Here is a 20,253-nt window from a genome sequence, read left to right as displayed (position 1 = left end):
ATAACAAACATTAAACAAAACAACTCTAATCTTGCGGCTGGGATCATTTTGATTTTTAAAAGCTCTTCAAGTTGAACAGAGTTCGCTCTAAACAGCTTGAACACTTCCTGTCTTTTGAAATTAGATGCACACACTTGCAAGAAAAAAGAAAAAAATCAATTTAGTGTAATAAATAGAGCACATGTTATTTAGAAGTGCTACTTTTACCACATTAATGTTACATTAAAAGCATTAAGCAAGAAGGAATTGCTTAAAGAAATGGTTTTTCCTTTTGTCTTGTGTTGGCTTTTGTTGTTGTATTCTTCACTGTAAGTCACAGGCTGATAATACATGAGGCAACTTTTTTGGTAAAAGCATCTGTTGAATGAACGCACACTGTCCCATTAGGTTTCATACTGACTGAATGAATTTCAAACTCACTTCTTGTATTGACAGGGTAATATATTTGTATGTTCCAGTTCATCAAAGCAGAGAAACACACCCACACTAAATTTAATCTAACACGTGACTGAACAATATCAACAGATCTAAGTAGCTAAATGTGATCCACTCAGTAAACTGCAAACCACACTAATAGGTCAGAGACTCACAGTCTATTAACGCAAAACAGGTTTTTGCATTCGATTGTGCTGATTTTTCCATTGCATTTCTTTGTAAACACTTGTGGTCTAAAAACACGCCATTCAAAATAAACAATGTTAAAAAGGTTTACATGCAATTCTAGAACCCTATTTGTTTGTTTTTTTTTTTTTTCAAATTTTTGCATAAAAAACGTATAGTGTAATAAAAACTGACAAACAGGACAAATTAAGGTCTATAATGTTTTTGCTTGAAAAGTTGCTTTTAATTTGAGGACACTGCAAAAGATTGAGCACACAGTCAAAGATATTTTGCATTTAAAAACACAAAACGTGTTGCAGTGATATAAAAAGAATTTAATTCAAAATTTGGATTGTGTTTGTATGTAAACATATGCATTTTATCATTTGCAGTGGTGTTCCAAAAACGCAACATTCAACTCTTAACGCCACTGCTCTGTGTGTCATATTTTTGCATTTAAAGCCACAAGATTTAGAGTTAAATAAACAATAAATTCACTTACAGAATATAAATTTCCTGATAATTTGTGTCATGTAAGATGTTCATGTCTTTCTTTCTTCAATCGAAAAAGAAATTAGGTTTTTGAGGAAAACATTCCAGGCATTTTCTCCATTAAAATGGACTTGGTCAATCGATTCAAGGTCCAAATTGCAGTTTCAATGCAGCTTCAAGGGGCTCCAAGCTGAGGAATAATGGTCTTATCTGTCGTTTTCTAAGAAAAATACAAATTCGTATACTTTTTTCCAACCACAAATGCTCACACTGGCTCTGCGATGCGCATCTTCACACATTACGTAAATCACATGCTGTAGTTCTATGTTTGTGTTCGTTGGTTCAAAAAGGTGTGAAAAACTGTCTCATATCCTCAAACATTGTTATTTTACCTTTTTTGTAAACAGTTTTTGACTTTGCATGTTCGCTTTGTAAACACTGGGCTGGTACTTTCGCCTACATCACGCATGACGAACTCAAACTAGTGCAAGATGAGCATTTGTGGTTAAAATGTAAAGAAATTTGTGTTTTTCTAAGAAAATGTCAGATTGTTGCACTAGATGAGACCCTTATTTCTCAGCTGGAATTGTGTAGAGCCCTTTGAAGCCGCATTAAAGCTGCAAATTTGACCTTTAACCCATTTGCCACCATTGAAGTCCACTATATCGAGAAAGATCCTGGAATGTTTTACTCAAAAACCTGAAGAGCTGAACCTGAACAAAGACATGAACGTCTTTGGATGACATGGCGGCAGGTAAATGGTCAGATTGTTTTATTCTGGAAGTGAACCAATCCTTTAGGTCTACAGATAATACTTTTAATGTAAAAATAGCTTCTTTTAATTAGAAAACTGCATTTTTGGAAAGCTGTAAAAAAGCAGCACAGTGGAATGCAAAAACGTCTTGTGTGTGAAAGACCCTTTAGAGCCAGTTCACTTCACACAGAATTCATTTATGCACTTAAAACCAAGTCTAGAGTCAAATAAACACTCGGTCTAGAGATGTGTTCCTCAACAGTTGAACTTACTTGAATTTCAGCTGCTTGTTTTTAGAAGGACTTGTCATGCAACAGGCCACAAAAACACAAGGACAACAGTCAAAGACATTCATCTTCTGCATGTTTACACAGAAAAACAATGGTAAACCAGTGCAATGGAATGCAAAAACACATTCTTTGTGAACGGCCTCTAATCTGTGATTTTCTGTTTTCTGCACCAGAATTTGATTCATTTCTTACATGCTTGATTCCAATCTATTCAACGACAACATTTATCCTACATCGAACTGATCCTCAAACGCTCTCAAAAACAAACAGTGCTTGATATCTGTCACCAGGAATTCCCCTGTTTAATTAAATAAATAAAAACCCACCCTCCTTAGTTACTGTTGCTGTGTCCAACAAACAATGCACATCATGTTCTTACTCAGTGAAAAATAAATTGTGGAACAAAGAGGAAACAGACAACACGCCGACAGACAAGACAGAGCAGGTTACTTCTGATATGAAACGAGGTCTCAACTTAAAAATGTTGGGTTTTTAAGAAATTCAAACAATTAATTCTGTTTTGTGGCTCTTTAATGTGTCAGGATAGCTCGTACTGCCCTATTAGATCAATCAACACGTGAACCAGCCGTCTTTTCTTATTTACCTAAAGCACAACATAAACATGAATGAACATCAGATTGTATTTGATTTCAACCACAGAAAAACGTCAATACACAATTTTTCAAGTTTAACTGTCCACCAAAGTTCATCTACTCTCCTATCTGTTTTATTTGTCAATATTTCAGTCTACCTTTACTTTTACTCCACTACATTTCCTAATTAAAATGCATACGTTTACTCCGATACATATCCCCGAAGCTTATTCGTTAATTACTACGAACTGCAGGAAAGCAGGTTTGGCGAATCAGTGGCCTGGCACTTGCAAGTTAGACTCTTAAAGGGACACTCCACTTTTTCTGGAAATAGGCTCATTCTCCAACCCCCCCCCCCCCGAGTTAATAAGTTGAGTTTTACCGTTTTGAAATCCATTCAGCCGTTCTCCTGTTCTGGCGATATCACTTTTAGCATAGCTTAGCATAGATCATTGAATCCTATTAGACCAATAGCATCACGTTCAAAAATGACCAACGAGTTTCGGTATTTGTACTATTTAAAACTTGACTCTTCTGTAGTTATATCGTGCACTAAGACCGGCGGAAAATGTAACGCTGTGATTTTCTAGGCTGATAAGATTAGGAACTACACTTCCATTCCGGCGTAATAGTCAAGGAAGTTTGCTGCCGTAATATGGCCGAAGCAGGCGTAGTAATATCACGCAGCACATGTGGAAACGCTAACTTCATCACATTGGAAGATTCCTAGCTGGGAACTAATTTCAGGCGCTGTGTGATATTACTGCGCCTGCTTCGGCCATATTACGGCAGCAAACTTCCTTCACTATTACGCCAGAATGGAAGTGTAGTTCCTAATCTTATCGGCCTAGAAAATCACATCTTTACATTTTCCGCCGGTCTTAGTACACGATATAACTGCAGAAGAGTCATGTTTTAAATAGGACAAATATCGAAACTCGTTGGTCATGCTTTTTATATTTATCTAATTTAATATAATTAACTTAATCTATATCGTACAATGAGTACCGTTTTTCTGCACATATCAGCATGATAACACATTTAAGAATCATTTTTATACATTTTTACACTGCTTGTTTTTGCTGAATTTTGCCAACGAAAATAGTTCCAAACAAAGATCACAGCACTGTTTTGTGTCTCTGAGCAATGAACGGTGTTTACTTATTGAATGAATCAGCTTTTTGAACGAACTGACAGTTGATAAAAATGATTCAGTGATTCACTCATTAACAGTCAAATGCTTTGTTTCTGAATAAATCAGCCGTTTGAGTGAATCTGTTGAATCTCAATGACTCACTCATTAATAGTCCACCTACTGGCGGTTTTAATTTCACATTTTAACTATTTTTTTGTCTCATAAATTATTTCAAATATTAGTATTCAATGTTTTTTGATAAAAAAAAAACACATTATGCCTGTTTATGTATCTATAACGGCAGTTTAAATGCATTCATGTCCCCTCTGAGACACATTAAACTGTAAATGCATCTAAATGCCATTTCAGATGCAGATTTCAGAACAGAATTTTTTATGTTTTATGCAATGAAAGACACCAAGCACCGGATGAAGTGCTTCTTATTCTTACCCAAAAATACAACCTGCATAAAAAAGTTACAATTGAATTCTGAAATCTTGCTACTTAAGCTGTACACTGCAAAAAAATGCTTTTCTTACTTAGATTTTGTAAGAAATCTAGCCAAAATATCTACATCTCTAAATTTTCTAGACGAGTAAACATTATTTTCTTGTTTTCAGAAAAAAACAAGCCAAAATCAAGTGAGTTTTTGGTTAGAACAAGCTAAATAATCTGCCAATGGGGTAAGAAAAAATCTCATTTCAAACAGAAAACGAGATTATTTTTCTTACCCCATTGGCAGATTATTTAGCTCGTTTCAAGCAAAAAACGCACTTAATTTTGACTTGCTTTTTTTTCTGAAAACAAGAATTTTACTTGTCTAGAATTTTTAAATATTTTGGCTGGAAACAAGACAAATAATAATAATAACAAAAACATTTTGCAATGTATGTATACTTTTACTTAAGTATAGCTTTCAGGTACTTTTTCACTACTGGCGAAGGATCAATTCTGATTTAACTTCAACTTAAACATGGTGACAATGAAATATGTCAAATTTGCCAGTCAGAAATAACACGCATTACAGATGTAAAACTACACACAAACTAAGCTTTTATTCCAGGAACAGTCTGTGGTGAAGGTCATAAGTGTGAAAGCAAGACAGACGTCAGACGGCTATAAATTTGCCTTGAGCCAGAAAAAAAACCCTGTTACAGAAAATGATACATCACACACTTCTCTATTTCCCAGTCCCTCACAAACACGTCAGTCTGAACAGCTTGAGCAGAGCAGAATTTCTGTTACGATGATTGTTTTTACTATTATTATTAAAACTATTAACTGCAGACCGTTTCAGCTCTCTGACTGGCAGATTATGTTTCTGTTTGGAGGACATCAAAATAATGGATAATAATGGAGTCTGCATGCACCGAAATCATGTGACCTTGTTCAGAGAGTAACAAACGTCTCACTGCAACAACCGGACATGAATGTATTACTATTGAGCAGGTTAAGATCTCATTTTGAGTCCTGGGGGAGAGTGCGTTCATGACAATCATTCTGTCATGTGGCAGTCATCGTGTCAGTGCTGTCCTCTGTAATTAGCACAGAATGTCCTCTAATTTGTCATGGAGATGAAGAGATGGCAGCACATCCGGAGCTGTTCAAAGGCGTATTCAGGGCCTCGAATGCAGCTTTCTCTGTTAGAAGCTAAAACGATGCCAGTTTAGACTCATCCTCTCAAAAAAGGTTATTATTTATGTTTATGCATATGCATTTAGCAGACACTTTTATCTAAAGCGACTTACAACAGAGGAACAAAGCGATTCAACAAAGAGCTAACAATATTCAAAGCACACAAAGCCAGGTTTATTAGACAAGGTTATATAGATTTGCTTTGCAAATGTCTTAAAGTGAGGTCACATTAGCAGAAATTATGCACAATTTTAAAAAGATTTTCAAATCAAGTCAAAATTAAGTGCGTTTTTGCTTGAAACAAGCAAAATAATCTGCCAATGGGGTAAAAATAATGTTTACTGTTTGAAACAAGACGTTTTTTCTTACCCCATTGGCAGCTTGTTCTAACCAAAAACTCACTTAATTTTGACTTGTTTTTTCTGAAAACGAGAAAATAATGTTTACTTGTCTAGAAAATCCTTCTTGATTAAAGAATTTTTAGATATTTTGGCTGGAAACAAGACAGCCAGTTTAGACTCATCCTCTCAAAAAAGGTTATTATTTATGTTTATACATATGCATTTAGCAGACACTTTTATCTAAAGCGACTTACAACAGAGAAACAAAGCAATTCATCAAAGAGCTAACAATATTCAAAGCACACAAAGCCAGGTTTATTAGACAAGGTTATTATAGATTTGCTTTGAAAATGTCTTAGAGTTTGAAAACTTCAAACAAAAATGGTCTATTTTCCATTATTATTAAATGTAGCAATGCAAGAAAGCATTGCACAGCAACTCAGAGATCACTTATAAAATAAGCAGCTTTATATTGGTCAACATGGCAAGTAAAGTGTTAAAAATTCAACAAACTAGAATCCGATGTAAAATCCACGTGGGGAATGACTCTTCTCGCATGAAATTTTAGATCGATTGGATTTCTATTGAGATGACTTTGCCAGCAGAATTTCATTGCACAATGGAAAATGTGACTTCAATTTTACCTGAGAAATTCTCACACACACACACAAGAGAGATCTGAAGACTTTGCAAGTTTTGATGAATGAAGTTTGCAAAAAATTAAGTGATGTGTTCACAAAGAAGTCACTTTCAAACCAAATAGCTTTATGATGGTCAATGCCGCAAATCCAAATTTATGACTACCGGTAACTTGAACCCAATGAGAAATCTGCATTAGGAAATCTTTCTTATGCAAAATTCTTCATTCATATGGATTATTCACCCCTCCGCAGACACTGTTAGATAACTACACTCTTAAAAATAAAGGTGCTTCACGATGCCATAGAAGAACCTTTTTTGTCCAAATGGTTCCATAAAGAATCTTTAACATCTGAAGAACCTTTCTGTTTCACAAAAGGTTATTTGTGGTAAAAAAAGGTTCTTCAGATTATAAAAAGGTAAGAAAGAGAAAAGATTGTTCTTTAAAGAACCTTTGACTGAATGATTCTTTGTGGAACCAAAAATGGTTCTTCTATGGCATCCCTGTGAAGAACCCTTTGAAGCACCTTTATTTTTAAGAGCGTAACAATAATTCAATTTCAAAAACTACTTTTTTGGTTTATTTTGTTTTTCCAACCAATGCTTTTACTTCTGTTCATAGTTTGCATTTAAAAAAACATGATACACATAGCAATTAAATGAAAAAAAAACGAGGAACAAGGAAAGTCTAGAGATGCATTGTTTTAATGTTGAACTTATTTTAACTTGAGTGGCTGGTTATATATGATATATGCTGCAAACGACACAAAGACAACAGTCAAAAGTAGGGCTGGGCGATTAATCGAAAAGTAATCGAAATCGACATTTAGAACTTGTAATCGATCAAATTTTTCCAGGTCGATTATTTCAATTACTTGCCCTTTAAAAACACTACCGCGTGTGGAGTCACGTGACCCTGCTCCGATACGTTACATTATTCCGCCGACATGTCCATGGAGAGCTTAAACAGTATTAATACAGTTAAAAGTATTTACAGAATATACAAGAGTAATTTTATTTAGAACAAATACTGCTTATTTTCTACTTTTAATATAAAAACATTGAAAATAATTCATTTTGTTTCCAAAAGTCCAAGTTATTTATTTTCACTAATTTAAGAAAAATTTGACTTTTCATTTTAAGCAATGTGTGCTTTAATTTCAGTTGTTCAACACTGATGTTCAATAAATAATCATAGATAGTAGATAGTGTGTGTTTCCTTCAATTATTTTAAAATCAAGTAATGCACCCTTCATTCAAAAATCTTACTTGTAAAAATGTAAACATATTTACTGTACAAAACTTGTAGAACTATGAGGGCAAAAAAATAAATACTATATAAATATTATATAAATATAATTTTATTAATAAATAAAATAATCGTTCATTAATCGTAATTGAGTTAAAATGTTCAATTAATCGAGATTTAGATTTTAGGCCAAATCGCCCAGCCCTAGTCAAAAGACTTTCGTCTTGTGCATGTTTAGAAAGAAAAACAGTGGAAAGTCAGAGTGGAATGCATCACATAACTCACATATTTTTCTTTTGATCAGTTTTTCAAACAATGCTTTTATTTTTGCACATATATATATATATATATATATAGTTTCAACTTCAAGTGTTCATGCTGCCTTAAAATTTTAAGTTCAGTCAACTTGAAATATTAAGTTGTAGGTGTGTGCAATATCATGTTGTTTTTTTATTGTGCTATATTAAAATGTCTCCACAATCAGCTTATGAAGAAATATTATATCATGTCTGGTTACCCACATTCTTCAAAATAACTTTTAGATACTTATTATACTACGATACTTATTCAGGTTTAACTCTGAGAGTGAGTAAATGACTGATTTTTATTTTTATTTTTGCATGAACTGTCCATTTAATGTGAATAAAACAACCAAACACAAAAGAGAAAAATCACAAACTGCTCTTGACTCAAGTCTTTAAGAACTTTAATACAACTGGTTTAATAAGAACTAACTGTATGATAATTGTATGTATGATACTGTACTGTACTGCTCAGACAGCTTAGTAATAATAATAATAATAATAGTTTAAAAAAAGAATAGTGATAAAATCATAAATGGTGTTTTTTTTTTTCAAATAAATAAAATACAAAATCGTGAAATTATATTTTTTGCCATATTGCCCACCCTTAAGTTGTACTAAGTGACAACTTGAATATATAAGTTAACTAAATGTAAAAAATTAAGGCAGCATGAACACCTGAAGAGTTCATTTGCAAAAACATAACGTTTTAACAATTTTCAAAAACCATGTTTTTTCATTGTGAATGTTTATTCCATCAAACTGCAGTTGGGTTATTTTGAAGCAAGTAAAAATAACAACAACAACCAAAAAAATACAGCTAACTAACATAATAAAACCATGATAAACTAAGAAAAAACTTGATTTTTGAAAATTAAAAAAAGTGGAGTTGAAACAAACATTTTTTACAGTGTATTTAATGTACTAATTGTATTCATAATTTGTACTTTGTTGTTGTTTGTTTAGTTTAATCTCAGTTTTAAAGTTGAAAATTTGGAATAACATGATTTTCTTATTCTATACTCCAGGAGCATGTAAGTGTGTAGATCTATATCTACATCTGTATGCATGAATATGCAAATACATTTGCAAAAACGTAGCAGCAACAAAGCACACTTCACCGAACCCTCTATCCCATAATGCAATGCCCTAGACTTGACGAATGAACCAGAAGCAACATCAGACGTCTCATTCTTAGCTCATTATATAATCAACTGTCAAAAGACATTTTGGCCAAACATAGATTAAAAATGCAAAGTAATCCAGTTTATTTCTGTAGATGAAATCTGATGTATGTATACTCCTAAAAATAAATGTTCCAAAAGAGGGGTTTCAAAGCAATGCCATGGAAGCCGCAAGAACCTTTGTTCTAAATATAAAGAACCTTTGTATGAAATTAAAACGTTCCACTGAACCAGAAATTCCAATAAAGAACCTCTATATTCAAAAGTGTGCATTGCATTAAGCTGTGTAAGCAGTGCACTAGTAATCTGGACACGTGCTCCCTTACCGATCTGTTTCTCAATGTCTGCGGCCTCCTCTGGTGTGGCCCGGGGCAGAATCCCCGGATCTGTGAAGCTGGTCTGCAGAAGAGAGATGATCACAAACACAAACAGGACCCCTCCGATGGCCGGGATGCAGCTGGTGAGGTGCTTCACCAGGAACGGGCAGCTGGAACCACACAACGCCTCAATTAGGAAAACATTGATTGTGGAACAAGGAGGCTTTAAAACACTGCGCTGCTCCATTAAGCCGTTCCATTTCCTGCAGCTCTGCGGATCCCCAATCCGACATCTAACGCTAAACAAATGCCCTATAAAGAGAACAACTGAGAGGATCCAAACAGTAACTGATGTCTAAAGTGTTGCAGTGCATTGAAAATAAATAACATAAGCCTAATGATCTGGACTACAGTATTAAACTCAACTCAACTCATCTACTTAATGTGCGGCATCCACAGGGATCCGCTTTAAAATGAGCGGATGATTAACGCCAAAATTAAATGAGCCACTTTTAAGTAACCATACATCATTAATTAAGTTTCTAAAAGTGGCCTCAGTACAAATAATGTCCTGAGAGACGCGTGTAGATTCATACTGCAATCTCTAATTGCAAGAATCAGAATAGAGATGATCTTGCTCCAGTGAATATTTCTCAGTTCATTCTCGGTTTGGAGTAATAATTTTGCCTACTGAATACTTACAGCTGAAAGGAACAATTAAGGTACTGCATATAGCTACAGTTGAAGTCAAAAGTTTACATACACCTCGCAGAAACTGCAAAATGTTAATTATTTTACTAAAATAAGAGGGATCATACAACATGCATGTTATTTTTCATTTAGTACTGACCTGAATAAGATATTTAACATAAAATACATTTACATATACATGTTCATGAGCCTCTTGTTTGTCCTGAACAGTTAAACTGCCTGCTGTTCTTCAGAAAAATACTTCAGGTCCCACATATTCTTTGGTTTTCCACAATTTTTGTGTATTTGAACCCTTTCCAACAATGACTGTATGATTTTGAGATCCATCTTTTCACACTGAGGACAACTGAGGGACTCATATGCAACTATTACAGAAGGTTCAAATGCTCACTGATGCTTTAAAAGGAAAAACAACGCATTATGAGCTGGGGGTGAAAAACTTTGTACTGAAGAATGAGGATATGTACATTTTTCTTATTTTGCCTAATTGTTTTTTGTTTTTGTTTTTCATTTAGTACAGCCCTTCAGAAACTACAGAAGATACTTACATGTTTCCTAGTAGGGTTGTGACAGTGAGGAAATTTTCCCACCGGTTAATCGACGTGTGACAACACCGATAATACCAGTATCACAGTGGGTGGGGAGTTTTCCCTTTTTCTTCACTTTCCATCGCCTTTAAAGGAACACTCCACTTTTTCTGGAAATAGGCTCATTCTCCAACTCCCCCCAAGTTAATAAGTTGAGTTTTACTGTTTTGAAATCCATTCAGCCGTTCTCCTGTTCTGGCGATATCACTTTTAGCATAGATCATTGAATCCTATTAGACCAACAGCATCAAGTTCAAAAATGACCAACGAGTTTCGATATTTGTCCTATTTAAAACTTGACTCTTCTGCAGTTATATCGTGTACTAAGACCAGCGGAAAATGTAAAGCTGCGAACTACACTCCCATTCCGGTGTAATAGTCAAGGAAGTTTGTTGCAGTAATATGGACACAGCAGGCGCAGAAATATCACGCAGCGTCTGAAATTAGTTCCCAGTTAGGTTAGCATTTGCACATATGCTGCGTGATATTACTGCACCTGCTGTTTCCATATTACGGTAGCAAACTTCCTTGACTATTACGCCGGAATGGGAGTGTAGTTCCTAATCTTATCGGCCTAGAAAATCGCAGCTTTACATTTTCCACTGGTCTTAGTACACGATATAACTACAGAAGAGTCAAGTTTTAAATAGGACAAATATCGAAACTCGTTGGTCATTTTTGAACTTGATGCTATTGGTCTCATAGGATTCAGTGATCTATGCAAAGCTATCCTAAAAGTGATATCGCCAGAACAGGAGAACGGTAGCCTGGAAAAATCCAGACCCTAATCTATTAAGATTATGGGTCTGGCCTCAAGCAATGAAAAGGACCTAACTCGAGGGGCGGCACCAAGCATGCATTTGAAATTCTCACTGCACGCAATTGGATAACTCCAGACCAATCACAACAATACATGGTGTGACGTATCCAGAGCGACGGTGAACATATAAGAGTGGATTTCAATGTTATAACATAAACAATGTGACAAGATTAATAACTATTAATTACGACAGCCGAATCAATCTCATTAAAACAATTAGGTCCGATCAAACTATTCATTAACTATCAACTAATATGTGGATTATTCATTTAGCAGCGAGACATATCGTCCTGTTCCAGTTAGGCTACTGTATTACTATTGAATAGTTCCGTTTTTCGTTACAGTAAGTTTACCAAGTGATTCTTACCATTTGTAAATGAGATGGACCTCATCCACCACAATCCCGATCAGGTTGTCCCGGTAGACCTTGTTCGATAACATTTATCACCACTTCTTTTTTAACAGCCAGGACTCGAGACTGCCGAATGCTATCTGGCATTGCCCGCTTCGGATCTGTTCCTCTTCGTGCTTAACTACCAGCGGAGCTAACTGATAAGATTAAACTCTTGCCGTATCCAGTCGGCAAAATGGCAAAAACGTCCTTCTTGCAAAGGAACGATTCGAGCGCGGCTTTCTGTTCCTCTTTTGTAGCGGCCAAAGCAGTTTCAAATAACTGATTTTCATCTGTAGAATAGATCTCTTTGAATGTTTACTAAATGATTCCGTACGTCGCAGCGCTGTCGTCATCAGTTTAGCTCACCTCTGGCCCGCCTACATCAGATACACCGATTTGATTGGTTCCCACAATTGCTTACGTATTGCAGTAACATGCATCATTGCTCGAGGCCAGAGTGTCTTGCAGAGACAATTCAAATTGTGCTCTCGCGAGATCTCTGGATTTCCAGGGTAGGAGAACGGCTGAATGGATTTCAAAATGGTAAAAATCAACTTATTAACTCGGGGGGAGTTGGAGAATGAGCCTATTTCCAAAAAAAGTGGAGTGTTCCTTTAAATAGCTTAAAAGCGCTGTGCATATGTTACTTTCATTTTTAGCGGCAATTCTGCGTAAAGCAATTGTTCGTTTTTAGTTAGTTTGAATTTTCCCTCTCTTCCTCAAGTGCCGTGCACATTTTACTTTCACTTTTGAATTAGCGGCAATTCGGCGTCAATTGATCGAATGCAATTCAAGCAACCACAAAATAGGCCTACAATACTCAAACTACAATAAACAGGCCTTTAAACTCATTTAGCCTATATGAGTCATATAACTTTAACAAAATGAATAACAATACACCATGCTATATGCCTAATATAAAATAACAAATAACTTACAAAGTTTAAGGTTGCCTATATAAAACTAAAAAATAAGTAGGCTAAACATGTGGAACCAAATAAAAAAAAAATAAAAAAACATAGATAATTTATAGTTGAACGAATAAGAAAGTTTGGAGGCACGGCACACACACTGACGTCAAAAAAAACAAAAAAAACAAATTACAAGTTAAGTTTAAATAAAAGTTCAAATCTGCAAACACTCTGGTGCCAATTAAATAAATTAATGTTTTTAAAACACACTTCCTATCACCTTAGATAAACGGCGAAATTCAGGCTTTTCAAAATTAACATTTTTTGCATCTTTTGCATTTCGTTTTGAAACTAAATCCGCTATCGTCTTGTCTTTCTCATCTCTCTCTTGTCGTCAGTCAGCTCGACTCACTCTCCTCACGTGATAAATGAAATCTGATGCAACTGTTGTTCAGCACACTGCATTAAGCAGCCACATTCAGTTTTTAATTGTCTGTTCTTTAACTGAACTAAATTTTTATTACTATAAAAATAGCAAACGACGGTTGTGGGGTGGTGCCACGGTGGGCAAGTGACAAAACCGGTGTTGCAGCTTCACACCGGTATCATCGTCATCACCGTCTATCACAGCAAGCCTATTTCAAAGAAGACAAAATAAGTTACATTTACCCTGATCTTCAAATTCTAAAAGTTTTCACCCTCCCAAAGTTTTCTAAATGCATTGTTTTTCTTTCTGAAGCATCAGTGAGCATTTGAACCTTCTGCAATAGTTGCATATGAGTCCCTCAGCTGTCCTCAGTGTTAAAAGATGGATCTCATAATCATACAGTCATTTTTTGGAAAGGGTTCAAATACACGAAAATGCTGAAAAAGCAAAGAATTTGTGGGACCTGAAAGATTTTTCTGAAGAACAGCAGGCAGTTTAACTGTTCAGGACAAACAAGGGACTCATGAACAACTATCACTAAACAACAACAACAACAACAACAACAACAACAACAAAAAAGAGCACAGCTGTGGATCATTCAGGTAACAACACCCAGTATTAAGAATCAAGAACATACTTTTGAACAGGGTCATTTTTTTAATTCAATTATTATTTCTCTCTTAGTTTGGTAAAATAATTAACATTTGGCAGATTCCGCAAAGTGTATGTAAACTTTTGACTTCAACTGTAAGTTAACAAGAACTTATAACATAAAAATGGGATGTATACTAGCAATGAGGTAAGTTGTCACAATGGAAACCTACTGTTTATCTTGCAGTTGCAGTTCAATATTACCTTCATTATGTAGTATATGCTTGACTTAAAAAAAGAAAATTCTTTCATTTCTGTTTCCATTTCTTTCTTCTGTGAACACAAAATAAGACTTCTTGAAGTAACCAGTGCTGGGTAGTAACTGATTACATGTAATCTGGATTACGCAATCAGACTACAAACTTGAGTTGTAATCAGATTATATTACATAAACTACTAGCATTATACTCGCTTACATGATAACATATTATTCACGCAACAGCAATGAATTGTTCATAACACTTTTACATATTAAAGTGTCAAAATAAACTAAAAGTAATCCAAAAGTAGTCTAATTATATTGGCTAAAAAAAATTGCAATAAGTAACAGACAGAGCTGGGTTGTAACTGATTACATGTAATCTGGATTACAAAAATCAAATACTTGCAATTAGAGTAAGTTGCATTTTAAAATACCCTTAATCAGACTACAATTACTTTTATTATTGATTACATTATTACATATTATTCACACAATGCTATAGCAATAAATCTCTCTAATTACTTTTTTATTAAACTTTCCTTTCTAAAATAGTCTACCGCTTTTAGAAAATCCATTTTTGTAGACATTCAGACATAGACTAGTCATTAGTCACAGCATTCGACCACTGGATTTACAAAAATCATTTCAGGTTTAAGAAGTGTTTCAACACTGCATCAACTGCTGATGAACACATTCATTTTTATCTGAATTATCACTCGTCGGGTTATTTAAACATGCATTATTGAAAGGCTTTTGTCCTTCAAACTCATTCCAATGCACACACTTTCAATTTCTTACAAACGTTTTGTCATCTGAACCTCTTTTTGCGAATTTATTTACTTTAAAGGGATGGTCAATCAGCAATTCTGCAAAAGACAATGGGTCTCATTTACTAAGCATACGTACACACAGATATGTGCGTGAAAGCAGCGTAGGAACGTTTTCACGAACAAATCATGATTCGCTAAAACTTTCATACCAAAATTGATTCTAAATTTAAGAACAAATATAGGAACAACTGAAATAAATAAAAAAAAATAAATAAAAAAAAAATCACACTCTGCCCAGTCTTAATACACTGCAAAAGATGGTCTGTCTATTCTTAAATTAAGATGCATTTACTAGATAAGCAAATGACGTAGGAAATTGTGTCTTGTTTCTAGGGGAAGAAAACTAAATTAAGTGCATTTTGCTTAAAATAAGAAAAATGATCTGCCAGTGGGGTAAGTACAGTAAAATAATTTTTTAAAAGAATATTTTACTTTGTTAATAGTTATTATTAGTTTTCCCCCCTGGAAACAAGACTAAAAATATTATCATTTTGCTTATCTAGTAAATGCATCTTAAGTTAAGATTTTTTTTTTTTTTTAAGATATTTTGACTAGAAACAAGACAAATATACTAAATAAGATAAGCCGTTTTTTTGCAGTGTAACCTACATAATACAGGCTATATATAATGTTTGTTTATGCTTGTAGTTAATAGTTATATATTACATATGATATAATTATATATAATTTCGATAAAATGCATATATTTCATCTTAAAATTATTTAATCGTATATAGCCTATAGTGAAAAGATAAGAAAAGTTGAGTTGGACTATAGCTCGAGCTGTGAGGTTTCTCTGAATGACAGCAGGCTAATGAAAGCTCTGTCAACTGGATCTGTATAAAAGTTGTTTTGTTGTGTATGAATTGATATTGAGGATTGCGCACTCGGCATTGCTCAAAGATCTGGCGAGAGCGCATCTGTAGATAGCGTCATATGAGGTTGTTGTGTGGAGTTTTTTTGACGGGAGTGACAAAAGGCTGTAAGGAAAGTATGCGCGGAAAACCCTTATATGGAGATGGTCTGGGCGTGTTTTATGCAAATGACTAACCTCGTGCACACGACCACTCATTTAGAATACTCCAAATTCACTACAATCAGAATAAGAACAAATTCATGTTAATTGGGCAGAAAGTTTTTGTGAGAAGTTTGAATGTGCGTACGAATATGAATAATCCACGCAATTATTAGTGAATGAGACCCAGTATCTCTCTTTGCATTGAACTTTGAGCATCGCACCTTTGCAGATGTTGTTTACGCTCCAACAGCAACATTACACACTAAAGTTTAGAAAGTGAAATAATCAATGACTCCACTGTAAAACATTTTAAGTTGGTTAAACCTGCTGCCTTTAGAATGAATGTGAGTTATCTCAACTTGAAGATACTCTGTTTCAACTCAAGAAGTTACGTTTTACAATTTATTAAAATAATGGTAATTTGTTGTTTTAACTTGATGCTCTTATGTTACATTATCAGTTCAAGAAAACTCAAACCAGTAATAAGTACCCCTAAATATTTTCATATTTAGGTAACACATTTGCATGTTTGCATGGTTCTCTGACAATGGTTAACGTTCATATTTCGTGCAATCTTTTTTAGTAAGTGTACTATGTTGGCATTTTAAAATTATTTAATTTAATTTGACATTTCTGTACATTTTGCACATATCAATAAACTCACAAACCCCTGCAGCTCCTTTACGAACCCCAGTTTGAGAAACCTTGATGTAATATAATAAAGGAATAAAGTAATATTGAATAATAAAGGAATATATTTACTCTTTGTATTTTTAGATCACTATGGTACAAGATTATCCTGTTTAAATCATTGAGATAAATGAGTTACGTCAAAAGTAATCTAAAAGTAATCGGATTATATTACCTAAAATGTGTAATATAATGGATTACGTTATTACCAACATTTTTTGTCATGTAATTTGGAATTAGTAATGATTACAATCATCATAGTTGCTGTAAACCTGTTCAATTTCAAATAATTCCTGCTCTTTTGAGAATTGTATTTATCCTGAAAAAGATTTCCCAAAATAAATAAACGAGCAAATGAGCATATTAGAATGATTTCTGGAGGATCACATCAAAGACTGGAGTAATGATGCTGAAAATTCAGCTTTGATCATGGGAATAAATTGCATTTTACTATATATTCAAACAGAAAACCATTGTTTTAAATTGTAATATTTCACAATTTTATTATTTTTACTATATTTTCAAATAAATGCAGTCGAGTGTAATAGGCATAAAATATTTTAAACCTTCCCCACCCCAAAGTGTACATTTATTTATGTATGTATTTATTTATTTATATAAAGTTTAAAAAGTGAAACCATAATCAATGACCCCCCTTAAGTGCCCCTGAGATTTTAAAATAAATATTTTAATAATTAAGTATCACATTTGCATGTTCACAGTTCTCTGACATTGGTTAATGGTCATACTGCGTGCAAGTATACATAAAATATTACATTTTTTTAGTAAGTGAATTATTTTGATTGTTATTTTAAAATAATTTATTTTAATTTGACATTTTTATGATTTAATTACTTGTTAGCCTTTCATTAAACCCACAAAACCCCCTACAGTTCCTTTACGAACCCCGAGTTTGGGAAACCTTGGTACCACAGGCTAATAATAAAAAGAACAACATGATAATATAATATTTAATGCACTGTAAGTTGTTAATTACTATAAGAGAGTTATTTAGTAACTCTTCGTATTTTTACATCACCATGGTACAATATTACTCTGTTTAAATCATTGTGATAAATGAGTTAGCTCAAAAGTAATCTAAAAGTAATTAAAAAAGTGATCAGATTACATTAGCCTACTTAATTTGCGTAACATAATGGATTACGTTATTAACGACCATTTTTGTCATATGATTCGTTATCAGTAACGGATTACAATTTGCAAGTAATCCACCCAGCATTGTTAGTAACCAAACAGGTTTAGACAAATAAACAAATCTCCGTGCAGTCTTATAACGACATGAGCAAAGAAATAACCATTTTCACATGGTCAACTAGCTTTAATTAACAAACACGTCCTAATTCAAGAGCATTTTGAAGCAGGTGTGTAAACAGAGGTTTTTACTCGAAATCTGAGATGCACCTGTGACTTTCCTAGGCCTATATCGTGGTGTTCCTCACAATTTCCTCAACACTTGTTGTCTGAACACCCACCATGTGATAACCAATTACAATCATCATAGTTGCTGTAAACCTGTTTTATTTCAAATAATTCCTGCTCTTGAGAATTTTATTTATCCTGAAAAACAGATAAATCACATCAAGGACTGCAGTATTGATGCTAAAAATTCAGCTTTGATCACAGGAATAAATTACATTTTACAATATAATCAAAGAGAAAACTGCTGTATTCAATTGTAATAATATTTTACAATTTTATTGTTTTTACCATATTTTCAAATAAATGCAGCTGAGTGTAACAGGCATAAAAGATTTAAAATAATTCCCACCCCAAAGTGTTCATTTATTTATTTTAAGTTTAAAAAGCGAAATCATAATCAATTACCCCCTTAAGTACCCCAGAGATTTTAAAATAAATGTTTAAATAATTAAGCATCACATTTGCATGTTCACAGTTCTCTGACACTGGTTAATGGTCATATTGCATGACATAAAATATTTATTTTTTAGTAAGCTAATTATTTCGATTGTTATTTTAAAATGATCTATTTGACATTTTTCTGAGTTTAGGAAACCTGGTTAACAGAGGTTAATAATAATAACAAAATGATAATGCACTTCATGTTGTTAATTTCAATACATTTTCTCACTCTTTGTATTTTCATCACTATGGTACAAGATTACTCTTTTGAGTTAGGTCAAAAGTAATCTAAAAGTAATCAAAAAAGTAATCTGATTACATTACCTAGTTTGTGTAACATAATGGATTACGTTACTAAGGGCAATTTTTGTCATATAATTCGGTATCAGTAACGGATTACAATTTGTAAGTAATCCACTCAGCTCTAGTAACGGATTACAAGTAATCCACCCAGCATTGTTAGTAACCAAACAGGTTTAGACAAATAAACAAATCTTCGTGCAGTTTTATAACGACATGAGCGAAGAAATAACCATTTTCACATGGTCAGCAAGCTTTAATTAACAAACACGTCCTAATTCAAGAGCATTTTGAAGCAGGTGTGTAAACAGAGGTTTTTACTCGAAATCTGAGATGCACCTGTGACTTTCCTGGGCCTATATCGTGGTGTTCCTCACAATTTCCTCAACACCTCTTGCTGTCTGAACACCCGCCAGGCTAGTGACCATGCTGTACCCCAGCCAAAGGCAGCGGACTTACTCGAAAATGAAGAAGAGTCCGCTGGTGAGCAGGATGAGCCCCAGTGTGAGCGGCAGCACGCCGCTCTGACGCGCCACGATGATGCGACCGTCACAGTAGAAGCGGTTCTTCCCGGGAAACACCTCCCATTTTCTCCGGGCTCGCTTGGGCTTGTGCTCGGGCAGAGGTCGCGGTGGAGGTGTCGGGGTAGGGGTCGCGAGCGCCTGAGGATCTATTTGCTGATACTCGCGGGTTTTCATCCTTCACGGCGGCTCAGTGTCCATCAATCAAACATCAGCTGCAGCGCGACGGTGTCATTCCCAAAAACGCGCGCCGTCCCGCTTTATTAGCAAACAGAACGCAATCCAATCGGCGCACGACGAAACGCGACGGATTTACCAGCATGTGACGTAACGCGATGCGTCACAGACGCGTCCTCGCTACATGTTTTTCAATAAAGCAGCGGCTTTATGCTTTAAAAGACGCAAAGGCAAACGCACGCTTCTTGTTTGGACGCGAACGCTGCCGTTCCGCTTTCATCGGTATTTACATGAAGAGCGCAATGAATGGTGACCAGCCGCACATATTCATAGTCATAGCGCCGCACAGATGATGGTTGGCACACAGGATGTGACGCTTCAGTCCTCAGATGCTCTTCGCATGGCAGCAGGGCTGTGATAGACGCTCATGTCATAATCTTTCGAAAGCTCCCCATGGAGGATGTATTAGCCATCGATGGCGTTTATCGTGTCATTCTGTGAGAACACTCTGGATGTGGAGTGATTAAAGCACTGACATAAGAAAGACACGTTTCGTTTTCTCAATACTAAGAATTGAGAAAATCATAAACAGTATGCAAAGA

At 34.7% G+C, this 20,253-nt stretch overlaps 1 protein-coding gene across 1 annotated transcript in view; it reads right to left on the bottom strand.

Annotated features, from left to right (window-relative positions):
* Positions 1-19,927, bottom strand: part of zdhhc18b (zDHHC palmitoyltransferase 18b) — a 41,728-nt gene extending 21,801 nt beyond the window's left edge. The window contains exons 1-2 of the mRNA XM_073822051.1: positions 19,413-19,927; positions 9,541-9,701 (exon numbers count right to left, since the gene is read on the bottom strand). Coding sequence (XP_073678152.1) covers positions 9,541-9,701; positions 19,413-19,651 — 400 coding nt within the window. The 5' untranslated portion in view covers positions 19,652-19,927. The remainder of the gene's footprint in view (positions 1-9,540; positions 9,702-19,412) is intronic.
* Positions 19,928-20,253: the final 326 nt, after the last annotated feature.

This window comes from Garra rufa, chromosome 17 (assembly GCF_049309525.1).
Source record: "Garra rufa chromosome 17, GarRuf1.0, whole genome shotgun sequence".
In the NCBI taxonomy this organism is placed as follows: Eukaryota; Metazoa; Chordata; class Actinopteri; order Cypriniformes; family Cyprinidae; genus Garra; species Garra rufa.
This window is presented reverse-complemented; position numbering and strand designations above follow the sequence as displayed.